We start from the raw sequence: 19,255 nt of genomic DNA, 5'->3' as shown, positions 1-19,255 counted from the left end.
GAAAAATCAGATGATTTTGATTTTTCAACCATGACTGAAGGTTATGTGTAAATGTGACGCATACACGCTTAATTTCACTAATACTTACAATGACCACGCATCATGATGTGTCATGTAAAGTCTCCATAAACTTTGTCTCTATATGTAAAGATCCCATAAGTAATAAATAATACCAATGACCTCCCACCCCCTTATTAATGCGTTGCATCCAGTCGTGAAACAACATTCTACCTGCGTTTTTCCATGAACAAATAAAATAATACTACATTGAGCGTCCTGATTTTCTATTAAACCGCCAAACAAATATGTCCAAAGACGATAAAGATGTTAAAATACCAATTGTTGACAAAGAATTGGATCTCTCGAATGCCGGAAGAGGTGTTTGGTTGGTGAAAGTTCCCAAGTATATAGCTCAAAAGTGGGAGAAGGCTCCCTCTAACATGGACGTAGGAAAATTAAGGATAAGCAAAACGCCTGGACAAAAAGCACAAGTATCACTGAGTCTTTCTCAAGCAATTGTTAAATTGGATCCACAGGAAGAAATTCCTACAGAGCATATACTTGATGTATCTGTGGTAACTAAACAGACTTTGGGTGTCTTTTCTCACATGGTGCCATCTGAAAATACAAATAGCAAAGATGCCTCAGCTACACAGAACTCAGAAAAACTCTATATGGAGGGCAGAATAGTACAGAAGCTAGAATGTAGACCCATTGCAGACAATTGCTATATGAAGCTAAAACTAGAATCTATACGCAAAGCCTCTGTACCTGTAAGGAAAGTTCAGCCTATAGATAAAATCGTTCAAAACTTCAAACCTGTAAAGGATCATGCTCACAATGTAAGATACACCTCATCATTTTTTCTTTGTTCTTTTTAATTGAATCGAAAAACTTCCCATATTTTCAGATCGAATACCGAGAACGGAAAAAAGCAGAGGGTAAAAAGGCTCGTGATGACAAGAATGCCGTAATGGATATGCTGTTTCATGCTTTCGAAAAACATCAATACTACAACATTAAGGATTTGGTGAAAATTACTAAACAGCCAATTGGTTATTTGAAAGAAATTCTCAAAGACGTCTGTGATTACAACATGAAAAATCCCCACAAGAATATGTGGGAATTAAAGAAGGAATATCGCCATTACAAGACTGATGCCGAAAAGAAAGAGGAGGACAAGCCACCTTCAGAAAGTGACTCAGATTAGCTATAATTTTATTGGAAATTCCACATACATAGTACTTTTTATTAAATGGTTTGTAATGTACTATCACATGCAATTCTAAAATGAATAATCGTCTCCATATTATTTTGTAAAATTAAAAAAAAAAAAATTAGAAATGATAAAAACTTTGAAAATGTTAATTAATTTTTGATACGAATCCTTGTTTACTATTTACAGGATATCTGTTCTGTCTGTTCAAAACACTCAGGCTATAAAAAAAAACAAAATAAAGATTATTATTTTAAATAGAAACATTGTGGACAACAATTATTATTATTATACCCTCCACCATAGGATGGGGCGTATACTAATTTCGTCATTCCGTTTGTAAGACATCGAAATATTGATCTGAGAACCAACAAAGTATATATATTCTTGATCGTCTTGATATTCTAAGTCGATTAAGCCCTGTCCGTCCGTCTGTCGGAATCACGCTTACTTTCGAAGGAATAAAGTTAGACGCCTGAAAATTTGCATGAATACTTCCTATTGGAGTAGGTCGGTTGGGATTGTAAATGGGCTATATCGGTCCATGTTATGATATCCCGTCACGAGATGACTATGAATACCACACAGGTTGGAACTCTCAGCTCCGATTTGTGTGATGTTCATCGTCATTACGAGAAGCTCAACGGAGAGCTAACGCGCCATATACGGAGTAGCTGCAACTGCAGTAGCGGACAAACAGCGGTATCGAGTGGAGAGTCTCGGGTATATATTGCAAATTACCAAAAATCTGACGAACATATATATGGGAGCGACATCTAAATCTGAACCGATTTCGAGCAAACTTCTTAGATATTGTGGTAAGCATAGAGTAAAGCGTTGCGCACAATTTTAGCAATAATGGTCAATAAATGCGCTTGCAGTGGCTCCAGAAGTGCAAATCGGGCAATATATATATGACAGCTACATCTATATCTGAACCGATATAGATATTACTGTTGAAATTCACCAGTAATATTGAGTCATAAGAAAATCCTTCCTGCCAAATTTCGAGAGAATCAAAAAGGCACTTTATTGTAACATTTTTCAAAATCGGACGAACATATATATGGGAGCTATATCTTAATGTGAACCGCTTTCGACTTCTTAGATATTGTGATAGTCGTCGAAGAAAACGTTGTACAAAATTTTGGCAAGATTGGTCAATAAATGCACTTGTAGTGGCCCTAGGAGTGAAAATCGGGCGGTATACATATAGCTATATCTCAATTTTAACCGATTTCTATGAAATCCACCAGTAATGTCGAAAATCATGGGAAAATCCTTCCTACTAAAATTCGAAAGAATCGGTTAACAAATGTCCGCATTATAGCAATATTAGTCTAAATCGGACGAGGAAGGTATATCCAAATCTGTACCGATTTTTTTTAATTTCAATAGGCTTCGTCTCTACGCTAAAAAAATGTATGTGCCAAATTTGAGGACGATCGGATGTAATTTGCGGCCTTTAATTTGTACACAAATTAACATGGACAGACGGACAGACAGACCGACAAAGTTCAAATCAGAAAGTTATTCTGAGTCGATCGGAATGCTTATCAATGTGTCTATTTCTCTTCCTTCTGGGTGTTACAAACAAATGCAAATTCTAATTCTGTACCACAGTAGTGGTGTAGGGTATACAAATTAAAAAAACAAAACCCAACGTGATTTTGCAATTGCTGAACATCCTTAGTTTCAGACACCGTTGGATTCGTGAGGAAAATCTCTTTCCGTATTGGTGCTAGATGAAGCATTACTGTAAAGTTTTCTATGAAAAGTATAGCAAAAACCTAATTTTTTTGGGCGTAAAATTCAAGGTCGTTTTTAAGGTCAAAAACGATGTAACTCTTTATTTTTTGGAATTTCGAAAATTTCTATGCATTCCGCAGATCGAAATTTGAAGACGATTCGCAAAGTAAACAGAATTACTTGAAATTTCACATTTTATTTTTTTTTTTGCATTTTTTTAGCAAAGGCTAACCCCTTATGAAAATTTTCAATTTTTGATGCGAAAAAAATTTTCGAGTTGAGTATAGAGTATTGAAGATTATGGCAAATAGCGCAACTCCTATGTTTTTTCATCAAGAAACAAGCTCAAAATCGCATAATTAATATCCGAAAAATGCTAACAAAGTCGAGGTAAGTTTGAAATTGCTGTAACTTCGTTAGTTTTGCGAGCTTCAACATTCTGAGGACACCGTTAAATTCGTGAAGAAAATCTCTTTCCGTAGTGGTGCTGGACGAAGCAATACTCTTTCCCATTTCCTTGAAATCTTCAGTGTATTGCATCAAAATTGCATAATTCATATCCCAAAAATTCAAAAAAACCAACTTGAGTTTGCAATTGCTGTAACTTCCCTATTTTGGCAAACTTTACAATTTTTCAGACACCGTTAGATTCGTGACAAAAATCACTTTCCGTAGAGGTGCTACATGAAGCGATACTGTAAAGGTTGCTATGGAAAAAATAGCAAAAACCAATTTATTTTGGGCGTAAAAATTCAAAGTCGTTTTCAAGGCCAACAACGCTGTAACTCCTACATTTTTTCGAATTTCGAATATTTTCTAGCATTCCGCAGTTCGAAATTCGAAGACGATTCGTAAAATAAACAGAATTACTTAAAATTTCACATTTTATTTTTTTTTGCATTTTTTTAGCAAAAAATTTATAAAAAAATTAAATTTTTGATGCGAAAAAAATTTTCGAGTTGAGTATAGAGTATTCAAGATTATGGCAAAAAAAATCGGTTTAGGGCAACTCCTATGTTTTTTCATCAAGAAACAAGCTCAAAATCGCATAATTAATATCCGAAAAATGCTAACAAAGTCGAGGTGAGTTTGAAATTGCTGTAACTTCGTTAGTTTTGCGAGCTTCAACATTCTGAGGACACCGTTAAATTCGTGAAGAAAATCTCTTTCCGTAGTGATGCTGGACGAAGCAATACTCTTTCCCATTTCCTTGAAATCTTCAGTGTATTGCATCAAAATTGCATAATTCATATCCCAAAAATTCAAAAAAAACCAACTTGAGTTTGCAATTGCTGTAACTTCCCTATTTTGGCAAACTTTACAATTTTTCAGACACCGTTAGATTCGTGACAAAAATCCCTTTCCTTAGAGGTGCTACATGAAGCGATACTGTAAAGGTTGCTACGGAAAAAATAGCAAAAACCAATTTATTTTGGGCGTAAAAATTCAAAGTCGTTTTCAAGGCCAACAACGCTGTAACTCCTTCATTTTTTCGAATTTCGAATATTTTCTAGCATTCCGCAGTTCGAAATTCGAAGACGATTCGTAAAATAAACAGAATTACTTAAAATTTCACATTTTATTTTTTTTGCATTTTTTTAGCAAAGGCTAACCCCTTATGAAAATTTTCAATTTTTGATGCGAAAAAAATTTTCGAGTTGAGTATAGAGTATTGACGATTATGGCAAAAAAATCGTTTTAGCGCAACTCCTATGTTTTTTCGTCAAGAAATAAGCTCAAAATCGCATAATTAATATCCGAAAAATGCTAACAAAGTCGAGGTGAGTTTGAAATTGCTGTAACTTCGTTAGTTTTGCGAACTTCAACATTCTGAGGACACCGTTAAATTCGTGAAGAAATCTCATTCCGTAATGGTGCTGGATGAAGCAAAACTCTTTCCTATTTCCTTGAAAACTTGAGAGTATTTCTTCAAAATTGCATAATTCATAATCTAATTTTTTATACCCTTTACCAAGATTTACAGGTAGTGGCAGTTGCCCAACAACAAAATATTGAGTGCACTATTTGTCAAAATAAATGATTGGTGAAACTCTGATTTTGTGTATGTTACTGTTCGCGCCATTTTTCGTTGTTTGTCTGTGGCATGGTTCTAACCCTGTAGGAAGTCTGAGGCTTAGTGTCCCCAAGTCACCACTTTTGTTTACTATGTCATTAATTGCTTACAATATTGTCTACATTGCTTTTATTGACAGGTGGCAAACTATATTTATTTATTTTATTTTATTTTTTAATGGTTTTCTCAATTGTTTTGTTGAAAATAAATTTGCTGGTTCAAAAATCAATACGAAAAAAAATTGCAAATTAATGACATTAGCTGACCAATGTGTAAGTTTATAACTATTGTAGTAAAAATTCTAGACACCAATTTAAACTTCTTTATTTGCCAGAAGATAATTCTTGGTGATAATGATGTACGCAACCGACGTCAGGTATTTGGCCACAGCAATTTTTGACGGATCATTTGGCAACTATCCAACGATTTCCTTTTCATATATCTTTTTTCTTTACTAAATATATATTTTAAACAAATAAATGAATTTTAATTTAATGTCTTATTCAGATAGTTTGGAAATAGAGTGAAAAGTTCGAAAATTACGGACTAAATTATTAAATATGTCTATATAATGTCCCTACTGACATATTATTGACAATGCTCCATATATCCCGCAATGTCTCTATATATTCCCTGATGGCTTACTATTGACAATGTCACTACTGACTTCTAAATGACAAGCTCATATAAAATGCCTATAGTAAAAAGCATAGGCTTGTGTACAATTTGTCTGTAGTTCTGGTGACAAAGTCAATAGTAAGTCAGTATAGATTAATATTGACATTTCCGACAGGGTAACTATAATACACACAACCAAGACTCGAGAAAAAATTGTATTCAGCTGTTAACGGAACACTACCCGGTAAATACAATATGTCATGCTCTATACCACCACTGTGGCACAGGGTATTATAACTTAGTGTATTTGTTTGTAACACCCAGAAGGAAGAGAGATAAGTATATTGATTGATAAGTATACCGGTCGACTCAGAATCACTTTCTGATTCGAGTTAGCTTCCGCCTGTTTGTCTGTTTGACCATCTGCAAAAAACATTTATGTGAATTTTGTATCAGAAAGCTTTACATTAGAGTTTCGTATGTGTTTTTTTTTAGCTGAATTAATGTTTTTTAAACTTCATTCTGACAAAGCGGTTTACATTCTACACTATCATCAAGGATTGATTCTGTGGTATCCTCGTCACCGGCACTGTTTTCATTTCATTTAATTCAAAAATGTTTTTAGGATAGGAAAGGAAAAATAATTTTAGGACCTAATAGCGCATTACCAGAAGACGAGATAAATGTTATTTCCATATAAGGTCTGTTCGGGTACTTTTCCAGTAAAAATTTGCAGGAGAGTAAGAGCCATTTTACTCTTTTTAAAAAATTTGCAAGCAAAAGTACGCGAACGACTTCCAGTGAAAATTTGCAGAAAAACAGCTGATTTTTGTTTTGGTTTGTTTTTTATTTGCTTGCTTGGAAAACAATTTTTTTAAATAAAAAATTTTTGCGATACTTGTCAGGTATTTTCCTTAAATAAACGTCAATTTATTGACCCGAGAGTGAAAAGACTAGAAGGGGAGCCATTTGTATATCCGTGATCTCCATGCCGCTGGACAGCCATTACAAATTACCGTGCAATCTCATGGCAGCCGATTGTACGTACCGCATTAGCCCAATGGAGTCTTTCATTGACCCGATGGAGTCTTTCAGTGTACAACACACAGCTACAACAACAACCGTGCATCTTCCGTAGCGCCAATTCGCGCAAAGCGCTGGTTCCAGACAGAATCTCTACACTGATGCTGATGAATCTGGATCTGCCTTGAGTCGATTACCTTACAACTGTCCTCAGCCTATCTGAACACTATTGTAATAGCCAATGTTTGGAAGATGAGCACTCTGATCCCGCTACTAAAACATGAAAAGGGCACGAGCAAGGGAGAGTCGTACAGACCGATCTCCCTTCTCTCACTAAAAGTACACTTGTTGTGCTGACAAAGATACCTTAGACTAACAATCTAATGCTTTTGGATATTGGGGATAGATAAATTGCTACGACCACTGATGTGAGGCCAAAGTAAATTTCTATTTGGCCATGTGGCGGCTACGGACACTTTATTACCATTAAAGATATCTGTATCCGTGCACAATTGACAGACTAATTAGCACTAATTTTTTCTAATCCCACTGTATGTCACTTATTTACCTGCCCAGCTATACGCACTCAATCCCATTGCAGCATGGGATTGTATCTGGAAGGATACAATGTTTTAATTTTTCAACATTTTCCAAATAATTCCGCAAATTTTCACTTACCTTCAGAATTTTGTTGTTGTTGTAGCTTTTTGTTGTGTTCTATCTTTCGTCTGCTAGATTCTTTTGAGTGTCAAGATCCAGGAATTCTGCGACTAAGATGGGGGCGTCCAGGGGGGAGCAGAATTCTGCTTGCGGCATGTTCTTAGATAATTCTCATTTATCCATATTCACAAACCAGTATATGTGCGAAGCTCAAATTCTTTATATTTTATGTATAATATATCCATGTAGGAGCACGTCCTAACCTCAAAGAGTATTGAATTAACAGAAATATTTTTCCTCTCAAAATTTGACAGCTAATGTCAAGCTTATAGGTGTCGGTATTTTTCTTCAAAGCAAACAGCTCTCCCGAAAAAAATTAAAAAAAATCAAATTTTCAGCTTTGACTGACGAAACTCTATACACGTTCATTACGCCATAGTTTCCTTCATGGGAAAGGAAATGCATATTATGAAGATGCAAACTACGCAAACTGCATTCCATTGAGAGCAGAATTCTGCTTGCCGCATGTTTTTAGATAATACTTATTTTTCTATATTCACAAGCGACACCAACAAGTCTTAGTGCGAAGTTCAAATTCTTTATCTATATATAATTTATCTATGCAAGCTATGCACCAGTGTTGCCATATTCATAAATTCACAAAAGTTGAATATATCTGTACGTTTTCCTAATTATTTTTCAATTCTGTCAAAAACTAATTTTTTGGATAGGTTCATGACGCTTTTGATATAAGTATTATACGTCAAAAATGTATGTCATATACGTCGGGGTTTCCGAAAACCGATCTCTGGCAGGAGGACGTTTTGTATAAGATTTAGGCAAAATTTGGAGGCAAAAAATTTTAATTGAACAATGAATTTATCAGAGAAATTATGTATTTTCGAAATTAATTTAATGTTGTTTTTTCTTCATTTTTCGTTTTTTACGTTAAAAGCAGGGCGTATTTTTAAAGTGGCCGCATCGACGAATTGCTACAACAAAGCATCTTTTTTAGAAACTTGATATGTCAAAATTTGTAAACAGGGCGAAGAAAATTCCATTCGCAGTGACATTTAAAGTTTACGGCAAATTTGCTTCGACCAATAAGAGCAGGAAGAAAAAGTTTATTAATTTTTTAGTGTCAATCAAAATAAAAATAAAAAACAAATACAAAAATGTTCAAAAATTCCTATTAGCTAAAGACAAAACCATCAAGATGGCAAGTTTATATAGTTTTAACTAGGTAGTTGCAGCGATAAACTAGCTACCAATAGAATACCAAGAATTCATTTAACCTTCCACAGTAGACCACGCTAGTTCCAGCCCAATGACAATGGGGCTGGGATTGATTCTAACATCATAGAAGTTTTTCTCTTTATAGCCAGAGATCACACATCACATGTGTCAAATGCATGACTCTCTGGTGGACATGATGATTCCTCCTGAATTGAGTTCATACAATGTTGATAGGCAGGATAATTAGCGTACTACTAGCAAAGGGCTCCAATAGGAATATTGTGACTTTGTAGCCCTTTTTGGGGCTCTTGGTTATTTGTTGGATTTTTAGGTCATTTAAAAAGGAGTTTGTTGGCTACGAGGATAACGTTTTCATCTTGGTATGTGGCCGTTCAGAGAGCATGTAATATGCTGCCAAGATTGGCTTGACGGAAATCACGAGAGATGAAGTTGGTGCTATTCATAGATGGGGTGGAGCTATCGCTTTCTGTCAATTGAAATTGCACTGGTTGACGGTTGTGCACCTATTGTGGCACTACCAGAATTGGTTCAGGATTTTGGCTAAATGAACACCTTTTTTCCTGTCAAAAAAATTTTTTTTCGGGCACATAGTCCTTTCAACATTTTTGACTACAATGGGGGCTTGCAATGTCAGATTGAAGGGAACTCCAACAACCGCCTGGCCCCCATTATTGTCATGTATGTTGGCTCCTTATCTTCTTCATTCTAATATCTGACATTGTACCTATGACATAACAACCAGACAGTGTCCCGTAAACAGTCGAGTAAAATTTTTTCTCGCGAAGTGCACTATATGTCAACGAGTTTTGATTGTGTTTGTATTATAGTTAAGAACCATAGCACACACAAACAACAAAAAATGACGCGAACTAGTAACATACACGAAATCAGGGTTACACTAATCACTGATTTTGACAGATGGTGCACTCAATATTTTGCCACTACCTCTAAATGAATATATCCATATACATGCATATGCCACTACCTGTAAATGAATATTTCTTAATAGGCTAATTCAAAAATGATTTGACATATCAAATTCCATCAGCAGTGCTGATGCGGCCACCTTATTAAATACGCCTTGCTAAAAGCTTACCTTGTTCCTAAGCCTCACAAGGAAGAATATGACCAAACATGTCTTAAATTTAATTTGTTTTTATTTAAAATGATGTATGCATTGATTTTTACAATATTTATTAATAGACTTGATTTCGTACTGTAAAAGTTATTAGCATCTAGATTTGTTATGTTTTCCATTTTATTTTCATTTAGTTTAGATTTTATTTGTAAAAATTTTCCTTGTTAATTTTCAAATTATGTTAAAGTTCTCACATTCTCTACAGTCAGACTGCTATGTATGTAATGTAGTATGTATGTGTATATATATATATATATATATAGTATGTATATATTTTAATAATGCACAGATGAAAATTTTGTATTTTGTTTATAGTGAATAATTGAAATTGTACAATAGTATGGCAAAATAGGCAATGCGTGATGTGATTGTGTGAGTGTATGTACTAAACAAATATGAAAATAAATAAATGTGGTATATAGTTATTCCACACAAAAACAAAATTTTAAATCTCTTCAAACAATAGGATGGGGGGGAAATCCTATTCCGAAAATGCAATTGCAATTACATATTTAAACGTTGGCAAAAAAATCAAACTTAAAAATGGTAATAATTATTAACTCAGTTTGTATGTCATATGAAAAAAAAACAGTTAGGAAAGGCAAAAGTCGGGCGGAACCGACTATATAATACCCTATACCACTTGGTGTACGTAGTACTTTTTATATGTAGAATTTATCTCGAAATCTAGTCAGACTATGATTTGGATACCTATTGAAATATCGAATAGAACCTTGTAAGATTTTCCTACGATAGGACAACAAATTTGGATTGCCACATCCTTAAAAGGCTATATAGGATAAAATATTATATGGGAGTTATATCGAAATCTGTGTCAATTTTGATGACACATACTGGGACGTCAAATAGAACATCTCAAGCTCTATGTTATAGAGATGTGACATTGGAGCTATATTTAAATCAGGACAGATTTTAATGAAATTTTGCGCATGTATTGGACCTATATCTAAATCTAAACCGAATTTTATGAAATTTTGCACACGTATTAAGACGTTAAACAAAACACCTCGTACTACATCTTGTTAAGATCGGACTAAAATAGTGGCTTTTATAGATTTAAAAGACCATATTGGTCAAAAGATGTATTTATGAGCTGTGTCTTAATCTACATCGAATTATATGCAATTTTGCACTTACATTGGGACTAAATAAAACAACTCACGCTGAATTTTGTAGAAGTCGGGCTAAAATTGTGCCTACTACGGCTTTTAAAGTCCAAATCGGATGAAAGATATACATGGGATGCATATCTAAATCTGAATCATTTTTTAAGAAATTCTGCACACATATGAAGACGTCAAATAAAGCATCCCATGCCAAATTTAGTAAAGATCGGACCAAATTGAGGCTGCCACAGCCTTAAAACTCCATATCGGATAAAAAGATATATATGGGTGCTATATCTAAATTTTAACCAATTTTTATGAAATTTTGCAGTCGTATTGAAACTTGAAGGAAAAACTGAAAAAAACTTCGTGCAAAATAGCCATAAAACTCCATATCGGATGAAGGTAATATATGGGAGCTATAAATAAATCTGGACCGATTTTGACGAAATTTTGCACACATATGAAGATGTTGAATAAAACACGCCACGCCAAAGATCGGACTAAAATTGTGGCTTCTACAGTCTTAAAAGGCCATATCTGATGAAAGATATATATGGAAGCTATATGTAAAACTGAACCGAATTTGTTCAAAATCAATAGCGTTCGTCCTTGGGCCAAAAAAAAAGAATATTGTGCAAAATTGCATAACAATCGGGCAAAAATGCGGGCTGTAATTTAATTACAAGAATACATGGAGAGACAGACGGACATAGCTAAATCGAATCAGGAAGTGATTCTAAGCCGATCGGTATACTTATCAATGAGTCTAGCTCTTCTCCTTCTAAGCGTTGCAAATACCCTGTACCACAGTGGTGGTGTAGGGTATAATTATATAGGGTATTGATTGATGCTTTATCGTCTCAAATAGCCAAATCTTAACCGTCGTGTTCCACTTGCAACCTTCTAGAACCTACATAAAAAACAGCAGGACAAATTTCCAGAGTACGTAGTTTCAGATAATGTATTCCCCAGAATACATGCACAGACGGACGGACATAGCTAAATCGAATCAGGAAGTGATTCTAAGCCGATCGGTATACTTATCAAGGGGTCTAGCTCTTCTCCTTCTAAGCGTTGCAAAACAAATGCACAAAGGTATAATACCCTGTACCACAGTGGTGGTGTAGGGTATAATTATGTAGGATATTGATTGATGCTTTATCGTCTCAAATAGCCAAATCTTAAGCGTCGTATTCCACTTGCAAACTTCTAGAACCTACATCAAAAAACAGCAGGAAAATTTTCCAGGGTATGTAGTTTCAGATAATGTATTTTCCAGGGTTTTTTCCAAGAGGGGTTCAAAAGACGTGCCGCAGTTGAGGAACAAACAACATTAGCATAAGGGGTATATTAATACTCACAACTCATATTAATTTTGAAGATAAATAAGATATAAGCCAATACTAAATGGCCATCGATATGGACTATTGGATTAAAAACTTGTTTAGTAACAATTTGCATAAATCTTGAACTATACCGTTCGGAAGATTTTGACTTCTCTATTCGCTTTCATTTGCTCCCTTTTTTTCTTCTAGTTCATTCATTCTGTTTGTAACTCCGAAATTTTCGTCTTAGATCCCATTAAGTATATAAATTCTTGATCTTCATGACATTTTAAGTCGATCTAGCCATGTCCGTCCGTCCGTCTGTCTGTCGAAAGCGCGCTAACTTTCGTAGGAGTAAAGCTAGATGCTTTGTACAAATGCTCCTTATTAGTGTAGGTCGGTTGGAATTGTAAATGGGCCATGTCGGACCATGTTTTGATATAGCTGTCATATAAACCGATTTTGGATCTTGACCTTTTGAGCCACAAGAGGTCGTAATTTTTATCCGATTTGGCTGAAATTTTTTGCATGAGGTGTTTTTTTTAGGATTTCCAAAAACTATGCTGAGTATGTTTGAAATCAGTTCATAACCTGATATAGCTGTCATATGAACCGACCGATCTGGGGTCTTGACTTCTTGAGCCTCTAGAGGGCGCAATTATTATCCGATTTGGCTGAAATACTCACAATATACGAATTTTTGTCGACAAACTGATTATTCTCCTTGCTCTAAAGCTAGAGTTACATACCACGCGCAGCACTCATGCGAACTTGAGCTATCTAATGCGTCCACATGCGTTCTTTTGGTTGAGTTTTATATCATATCATTTATGTCATTTCCAAAGTTAATTTAAATTGGCCCTGAAACGCGTTCAAAGTTGAAGGTGGAGTTACATACTAGCGCGCTCATTAAAAACATACAACTCTGCAAACAAATCCAAAGGTGCTCTCACAACTGTTAACAGCCGGCCAGGTTTGACGGTATTAAGATGTCAGATTTTTGTTTGCATTCTCATTGTTGTTATCTTTTTTCTCGCATATTCTCTGCCCATTTACGCACACGTATACACACACGCACAAACTTCTTTGTGTGTTGGCATAACGTAGCTTGATGGCAAGATGGTGGATTGCACCATATGATTTGTTTGTTGTACAAATGACACCATCTTTAATTGTTTCGCTATGCATGGAGCTATTAAAAAATACATTTTGCATTTGTGGTTGCAAGAAAAAAATTCACCAGTGCCTATTGTGTCACCGTGTTACACAAAGAAAATTTCATTTCAGATGCGTATCAGCAAACGAAATTTGCGATAACGGCACCGGTAACGAGAATTTCGTTGAGGTTATGTCAATGCATTTCAAAAATTTCGCCAGTGGTGCGTACAGCGCTTAATGTAAAACGAAATTTTCTTTTGCTGAAAATAATCCTTAAATTCAATTAATGCACTATGCGCATGCAAAGTTTTATAACCATTTTACTTGACCTACTATAACTTTTAAAAGACATATATCAAATTAGGGCTTAAGACCAAATCAATATTAGTCTTAACCAATATTTTTATATAAATGAGGTTCTGTTCAACAATTTTGTTAAACCCCGTTTACACTGTCCTTTAATACCGCATTTAATAGCTCGATCATCTGTTTTCCCTCTATGAAATCAGCTGACTTCATAGAGGGAGCCTTAAATCCGGATTTAATGAGCAGTCCTTTAATACCGCATTTAATAGCTCGATCATCTGTTTTCCCTCTATGAAATCAGCTGACTTCATAGAGGGAGCCTTAAATCCGGATTTAATGAGCAGTGTAAACGGGGTTTTACATTTTTACTTGTGCAGCATTTTTTACCATGGTTATCCATCTAAAAGGCATAGATTATTTTAAGCTGATAATTATTGACACAGGTAAATCTTTTCCGTTTAGTTTAGACAACTTCAGATCCTTAATTGTAATCATTGAAAAGCCAAATTAAGAGTTTTGTATCCAGCGATAGAGTTGGCTAGTATAAAACTTGTAATCACTTGCCTTGTACGAGCTCTTAATTGAATTAAGAAACATATTTCTACTAATTTTAATGAAAATAATGTCGAAGATTGAGACCAGTCAAAGATAGTATCTGCAGGTCTTTGCGTCCTTTAAAGTATTTTTCATCAAAATGTATCCATTATCTACTCTGATTGGCAAAAACTGCAGGAAACATATGTTAAAACCATTATATTAGAGTTTCCTTGCTTGAAAATAATCTAACAGTAGCTGGGATAAGGGCAATCCTATAAAACCCCACTCTTCGTGAAGATGTTATTTAAATTTCACCAAAAAAATTTCGTTTTATTAATAAATATCCTATTTTCTCTAGTTTTTCTGTTCTATTTGAATGCTTGGAGCATAATAGAGTTACAAAAAATCAAATTTTAAAAAATTGCAACATGACATCGATCTTGCGAAAAATCATACTACTTTTCTTTAGTTTTTTGTCCTGATAATATGTTTGCTGTCTGGCATGTATCTTTCGTAACTTTTGGGTCCCGTAGGTCTACTGTAGAGCATAGTTCTCTAATTACCTAACCTAAGCACGTTTTCAACCTATTTTTATATTGCAATGGGACATTTTGTGAAAGTACAGTTACTTCTTCTCGGAAACATTGCTATGTCCTCTGGGGGTCCTACTTGAATATACGGGCATAATCTTTAATGTTTGCTTTACTTTAGCCTTAAACTCACATATTTCACTATAATTACACTTACAAATGAGATACTAACGAATGTTACACTAATAGCTGCACCGGGTCCGCTCCGCTGCGCCTTCTTTTACTTTATATGGAACAAAATTATCCTTGAATATTTATTTTCGATGATTAAAGAGCTTTTAGTGAAATACAATGTTACGAAAATAGTATATGCATATGGCTTGACTAACAGTATAACAGCATAAGTGCCTTTATCTGAATTCCATATGATCTTTATTGGACCACGAATTCGCTCGGAGTGTTTAATGCCCTTCTAAAAGGACTTTATTTCCGCCCGATATTCTCATGATGTCCGATTTATGAGTATTGCCACATTTGGATTTCAAATTCGTATTCTACTCGTAAATACCTTTCATTCGAGTTGCATATTGCCATGGTGGGTAAATATGTCCGATTTAGGCGGGTCTTGTGGGTTCTTAAATCGTACCAACCATCTTCGAGATCGGACGTTTTTGAAAATTTGGGGTAAAGGGAGGGTCCTATCCCATTTGACTGAAATTTTGCACGAAGTGTTTTGTTATGATTTCCAACAACTGTACCAAATATTGGCGAAATCAGTGCTTAACCATATTTAGCTGTCACATAAACAGATCTGGGGTCTTGACTTCTTGAGTCCTTCTTGAGGACGCAAATTCTAACCGATTTCGCCGAAATCGCATGACGTGTTTCGTTATGACTTTCAACAATTGTGCAAAGTATGGTACAAATCGTTTCATAACCTGATATAGCTGCCATATAAACCGATCTGGGATCTTGACTTCATGAGCATCTATCGGGCGTAATTATTATCTGATTGGGGTGACCATGACCTTCAACATACGTGTCAAATATAGTCTGAATCGGTCTATAGCCTATAATAGCTCCCCTATATAACGATCTCCATATTTTACTTTTTTAACCCCTAAAGGGGGAATTTCTTATTCGATTTGGCTGAAATTCTACACAATGACTTCTACTATGGTCTCCAACATTCATTCCATTATGTTCCGAATCGGACCCTAACTTGATATAGCTCCAATAGCATAGCAATTCTTTTCTTTTATCCTTTCCTTTGTTTGCCGAAAAAGAGATACCAGGAAAAGAAGTCGACAAATGCGATCCATGGTGTATAAGATTTAGCCCGGCCAAACTTAGCACGCTTTTACTTGTTTGCCATCGTAAACATGCTTTAGTAGACGTCCAAAACTAAATTTTAATGATCAATCATGAACAAAAGTTATTCAGTAAAGACCATCTCCCGTAAAATTTGGATAACATTTTGATATAAGCGACAAACATCATTTTCGAGTGAAGGGCTCCATATAGTCGGTTATGTCCGATTTTAACTTTTCGTCATTTGTTTTTAGTGCCCTATATTGTCAAATTTTTGTTTTTCAAACGGCTTGAGGGAAGTAACTAAAATATTGAACAAAATAAAAACGAAAAATTACAAAATACTTGTATTTAATAAACCTTTGGTTGGGGTAATAAAAATATCTTTTCTTTTTTTTAATTCCATATAAAAGTTTAATACTTTGTTTAAAATTGAATATAGCTCGACTTGATATTGTTTTTTTTTTAACTATATACCACATGTTTATTGAATTGTTTGGCAAAAATATTGATTAAATATGTATGTATGTTTGTATGTATGCATGTTTATTAAGACCTGTTCAAGTTTTCAGTATTTGAAGTTTTTCTCTTTTTTATTATGGGAGTAATTAAAAAATGTTTATATGTGAGATCAATTAGATTTGAACAAAGTCTTCTGTCCCTAAAATTTGTTTAATGATTCATTATGATGAGTGTTTGAAGTTTAAAAGAAAATACTGATGAAAACTTAATTATGCATTTTTTTTTGCTTGTTTATTTAGCTGGTCAGGTTCGTTGCGATGAGAGAACTGATGCTTGCATAGTTTTTATTTGTTTTTTTTTTTTTTAATTGTTATTTTTCGGATAAGAGGCTTACACTTTTTGCCAATGAGATAATTTTTAGTTGACGAGTCCATTTGTTTTCAAAAAAAAAAAATCTTTCTTAATTAAAATAGTGTTTATATTTTGTTTTTTTTTTTGTTTTATTATCAAAAATTATGTTTTATTTATTTAAATTGTTTACTAAATGCTAAACTTAAAATATACGTTACTAACAAATGTACAGTATGTAAAATTTACAGTTAAATACTAACAATAATTATGCAATTAGCTTAAAGATAAATTGTTTTGTTGTTTCATTTTGTGTTTTATTTTTTTTTTCTTTGTTTTTTCTTTATTTCGTTCTTTTTTATTTATTCTTGAATGTGTATATAAATGTTAAATCAAATAAACGATTGATCAATCGTCTTCTGATTAATTAAAAAAAAATCACAATTAATTGATTAATCAGAAAGCAAGATTAATCAATGATTGAATTTGTTTAATCAATCTATCAGCAATTTGTTATCCGATATTTCTGTGTGTGTGTGTTTTCGAGTTTTTAATAAAAAGTTTTTACGCTTTTATTTTGTTTTTATAATTTTTTTAGTTGTTGGCGAATATGAGTTTTTTTATTTAAAGCAATATTTGTATTTTTTATACTTCTTGTTTTATGTAAAATGTTGTGTTTATGTATATTAACAAAATTTTTATGTTCATGTTTGTTTTTTTATCGAATAAAATAAATGTATTTTAAATATTTGTTTAAATTTAGATAAACTAAAAATATAATAATAATTGTAATGATTTTAATGATTTCAATACACAATATAAACAACGAAAAAGAAAATTTAAAAACCAATTGTAAGTGTAAAAAAAAACTAAAAAAGAAAACAATGGTTACATTGTATACATATTAGGTCGATTATGATTATATTGCATAAAAAAGGGAGTGGGCGAAATGTTATGAAAAAACTATTTATATATGTATGTATGAAATATATATATATATATTTTTTTTGTTTGTTTCGAGTATATTGTGAAAAAAGTTGAACGTTATGATGTTTTTGTGTGGTTTAATATAATGGGAATTATGGGACAAGATTGCGGACTTTAATAGAACTTTTTCGAAAGTTTGTACCTTCCTTCAATGTCTTCTTCTTCTTCTTGGACTTTTGGTTTTTCAATACTTTCTGGCTACTTAAACAGAAAGCTATTGGGACGTCCGGCCTATGACACTAGTCAGTCAACTAAACTAAAGTTTGTATGCAGATTTTTGGAACACTGCCTTTGTTGTTCCTTTTGTAATGTAATGAGGGAGGGTCCTACTGAATGAAATCAGCATGTTTTTTAGGTTTAACATCTATAATGTATATAGGACCACCCTTAAATTCCTGTTTCACAGTAAAATACCCATGTTTTTCATGATTACTTTTTTTCAAAGCACTATATAAATCTTACCGATACTTTTATTAAAATTTATCATAAATAATTAGGGAATACCCTCATAAACGAAAGCAGCAAGTTTTTTTCTTCAAAATCTATTATATAAAAAAAGTAATCATGAAAATATAATTTTCACTGTAAACCAAAAAACTTAATACCCAGGTGGATTTTAAGTTCTTTTACGGTGAAAAGTTTTCACAAAATATTGTTTCTCTTGGTAATGAAATCCTCAAAAAACGAGTTTTTGCTATAAAAAGACGTGTAGGCAACACTCCCATCATATGTTTTGCCACCAGTATTTATTTTGGTAAATGTTACTACATAAAATAAAAGTGGAGGAACAACATTTGCCTACAATTGTATTTATTTAAAAGAAAGTGAACAAAAATTGACCCGACAGGACTGCAAGGACTGCCGCTTCAGTGTTCAACACACTGCTACAACAACCACACGCGTTGAAACTCTGAGCTCCGATTTGTGTGGCGTTCATCCTCATCATGAGAAGCTCAGCTGAGAGCTAGCGGCATGTCGCAGTTGATAGATAGGGTAATGCCCCGGAGCTAGCTACAACTAAAGTCGCGGACAATCAGCGGTATGGAGTGAAGAGTCCGGCTCTTGCTTAAATACTGAGTGCCTATGATAGTAGATATGACAAAGCGAGTTATTGGCGTCTTTAAATTCCCTCAGCGATTGGTACTATGGACAAGCTTGCTCAGCTATGGAGCTAGACGCAGATCGCCACACAGCATATGAATATGTGGCTATAACCTAATAAGTGCGGTTTAAGTGTAAAAGTGTGTGGTTGGTGGAATTTGGGATCAATTCGACATTTGCAACAGTTTATTTATGCATTAAGGGCTTTTATTATTTAGGGTCCTGGCACCTCATAACTGTGTACACCACACGGGTTGGAACTCTGAGCTTCAAATTGTATGTTGTTCATCCTCAACATGAGAAGCCCACAGCTTGTGGATAGTGA

The 19,255-nt window shown here is 34.0% G+C and overlaps 1 protein-coding gene and 2 long non-coding RNA genes across 3 annotated transcripts; 2 read left to right on the top strand and 1 right to left on the bottom strand.

Annotated features, from left to right (window-relative positions):
• The first annotated feature begins 194 nt into the window (after positions 1–194).
• Positions 195–1,298, top strand: LOC106090986 (general transcription factor IIF subunit 2). Its single transcript, XM_013257360.2, has 2 exons — positions 195–842; positions 911–1,298. Exons 1-2 carry the CDS (start codon positions 306–308, stop codon positions 1,208–1,210), a joined length of 837 nt encoding a protein of 278 aa, XP_013112814.1. The 5' UTR covers positions 195–305; the 3' UTR covers positions 1,211–1,298.
• Positions 1,299–5,200: 3,902 nt separating this feature from the next.
• LOC106090990 (uncharacterized) lies at positions 5,201–5,541 on the top strand. The gene is made up of 2 exons (XR_001221929.2): positions 5,201–5,311; positions 5,374–5,541. It is a non-coding gene; the product is annotated as an uncharacterized LOC106090990 (long non-coding RNA).
• A 1,020-nt stretch (positions 5,542–6,561) lies between these two features.
• Positions 6,562–8,006, bottom strand: LOC106090988 (uncharacterized). Its single transcript, XR_001221928.2, has 2 exons — positions 7,359–8,006; positions 6,562–7,294 (listed from the first exon to the last, which is right to left on the bottom strand). It is a non-coding gene; the product is annotated as an uncharacterized LOC106090988 (long non-coding RNA).
• Positions 8,007–19,255: the final 11,249 nt, after the last annotated feature.

This window comes from Stomoxys calcitrans, chromosome 2 (genome assembly GCF_963082655.1).
Source record: "Stomoxys calcitrans chromosome 2, idStoCalc2.1, whole genome shotgun sequence".
NCBI classification, from domain to species: Eukaryota; Metazoa; Arthropoda; class Insecta; order Diptera; family Muscidae; genus Stomoxys; species Stomoxys calcitrans.
Note: the sequence above shows the minus strand (reverse complement) of the source record. Positions and strands in the feature narration are given on the sequence as shown.

Bases quoted from the DNA above. Each gene is read 5' to 3' on its own strand.
- LOC106090986 (XM_013257360.2), top strand. From the start codon at position 306: ATGTCCAAAGACGATAAAGATGTTAAAATACCAATTGTTGACAAAGAA. The intron at 843-910 runs GTAAGATACACC...CCATATTTTCAG, and splicing joins TAAAGGATCATGCTCACAAT to ATCGAATACCGAGAACGGAA.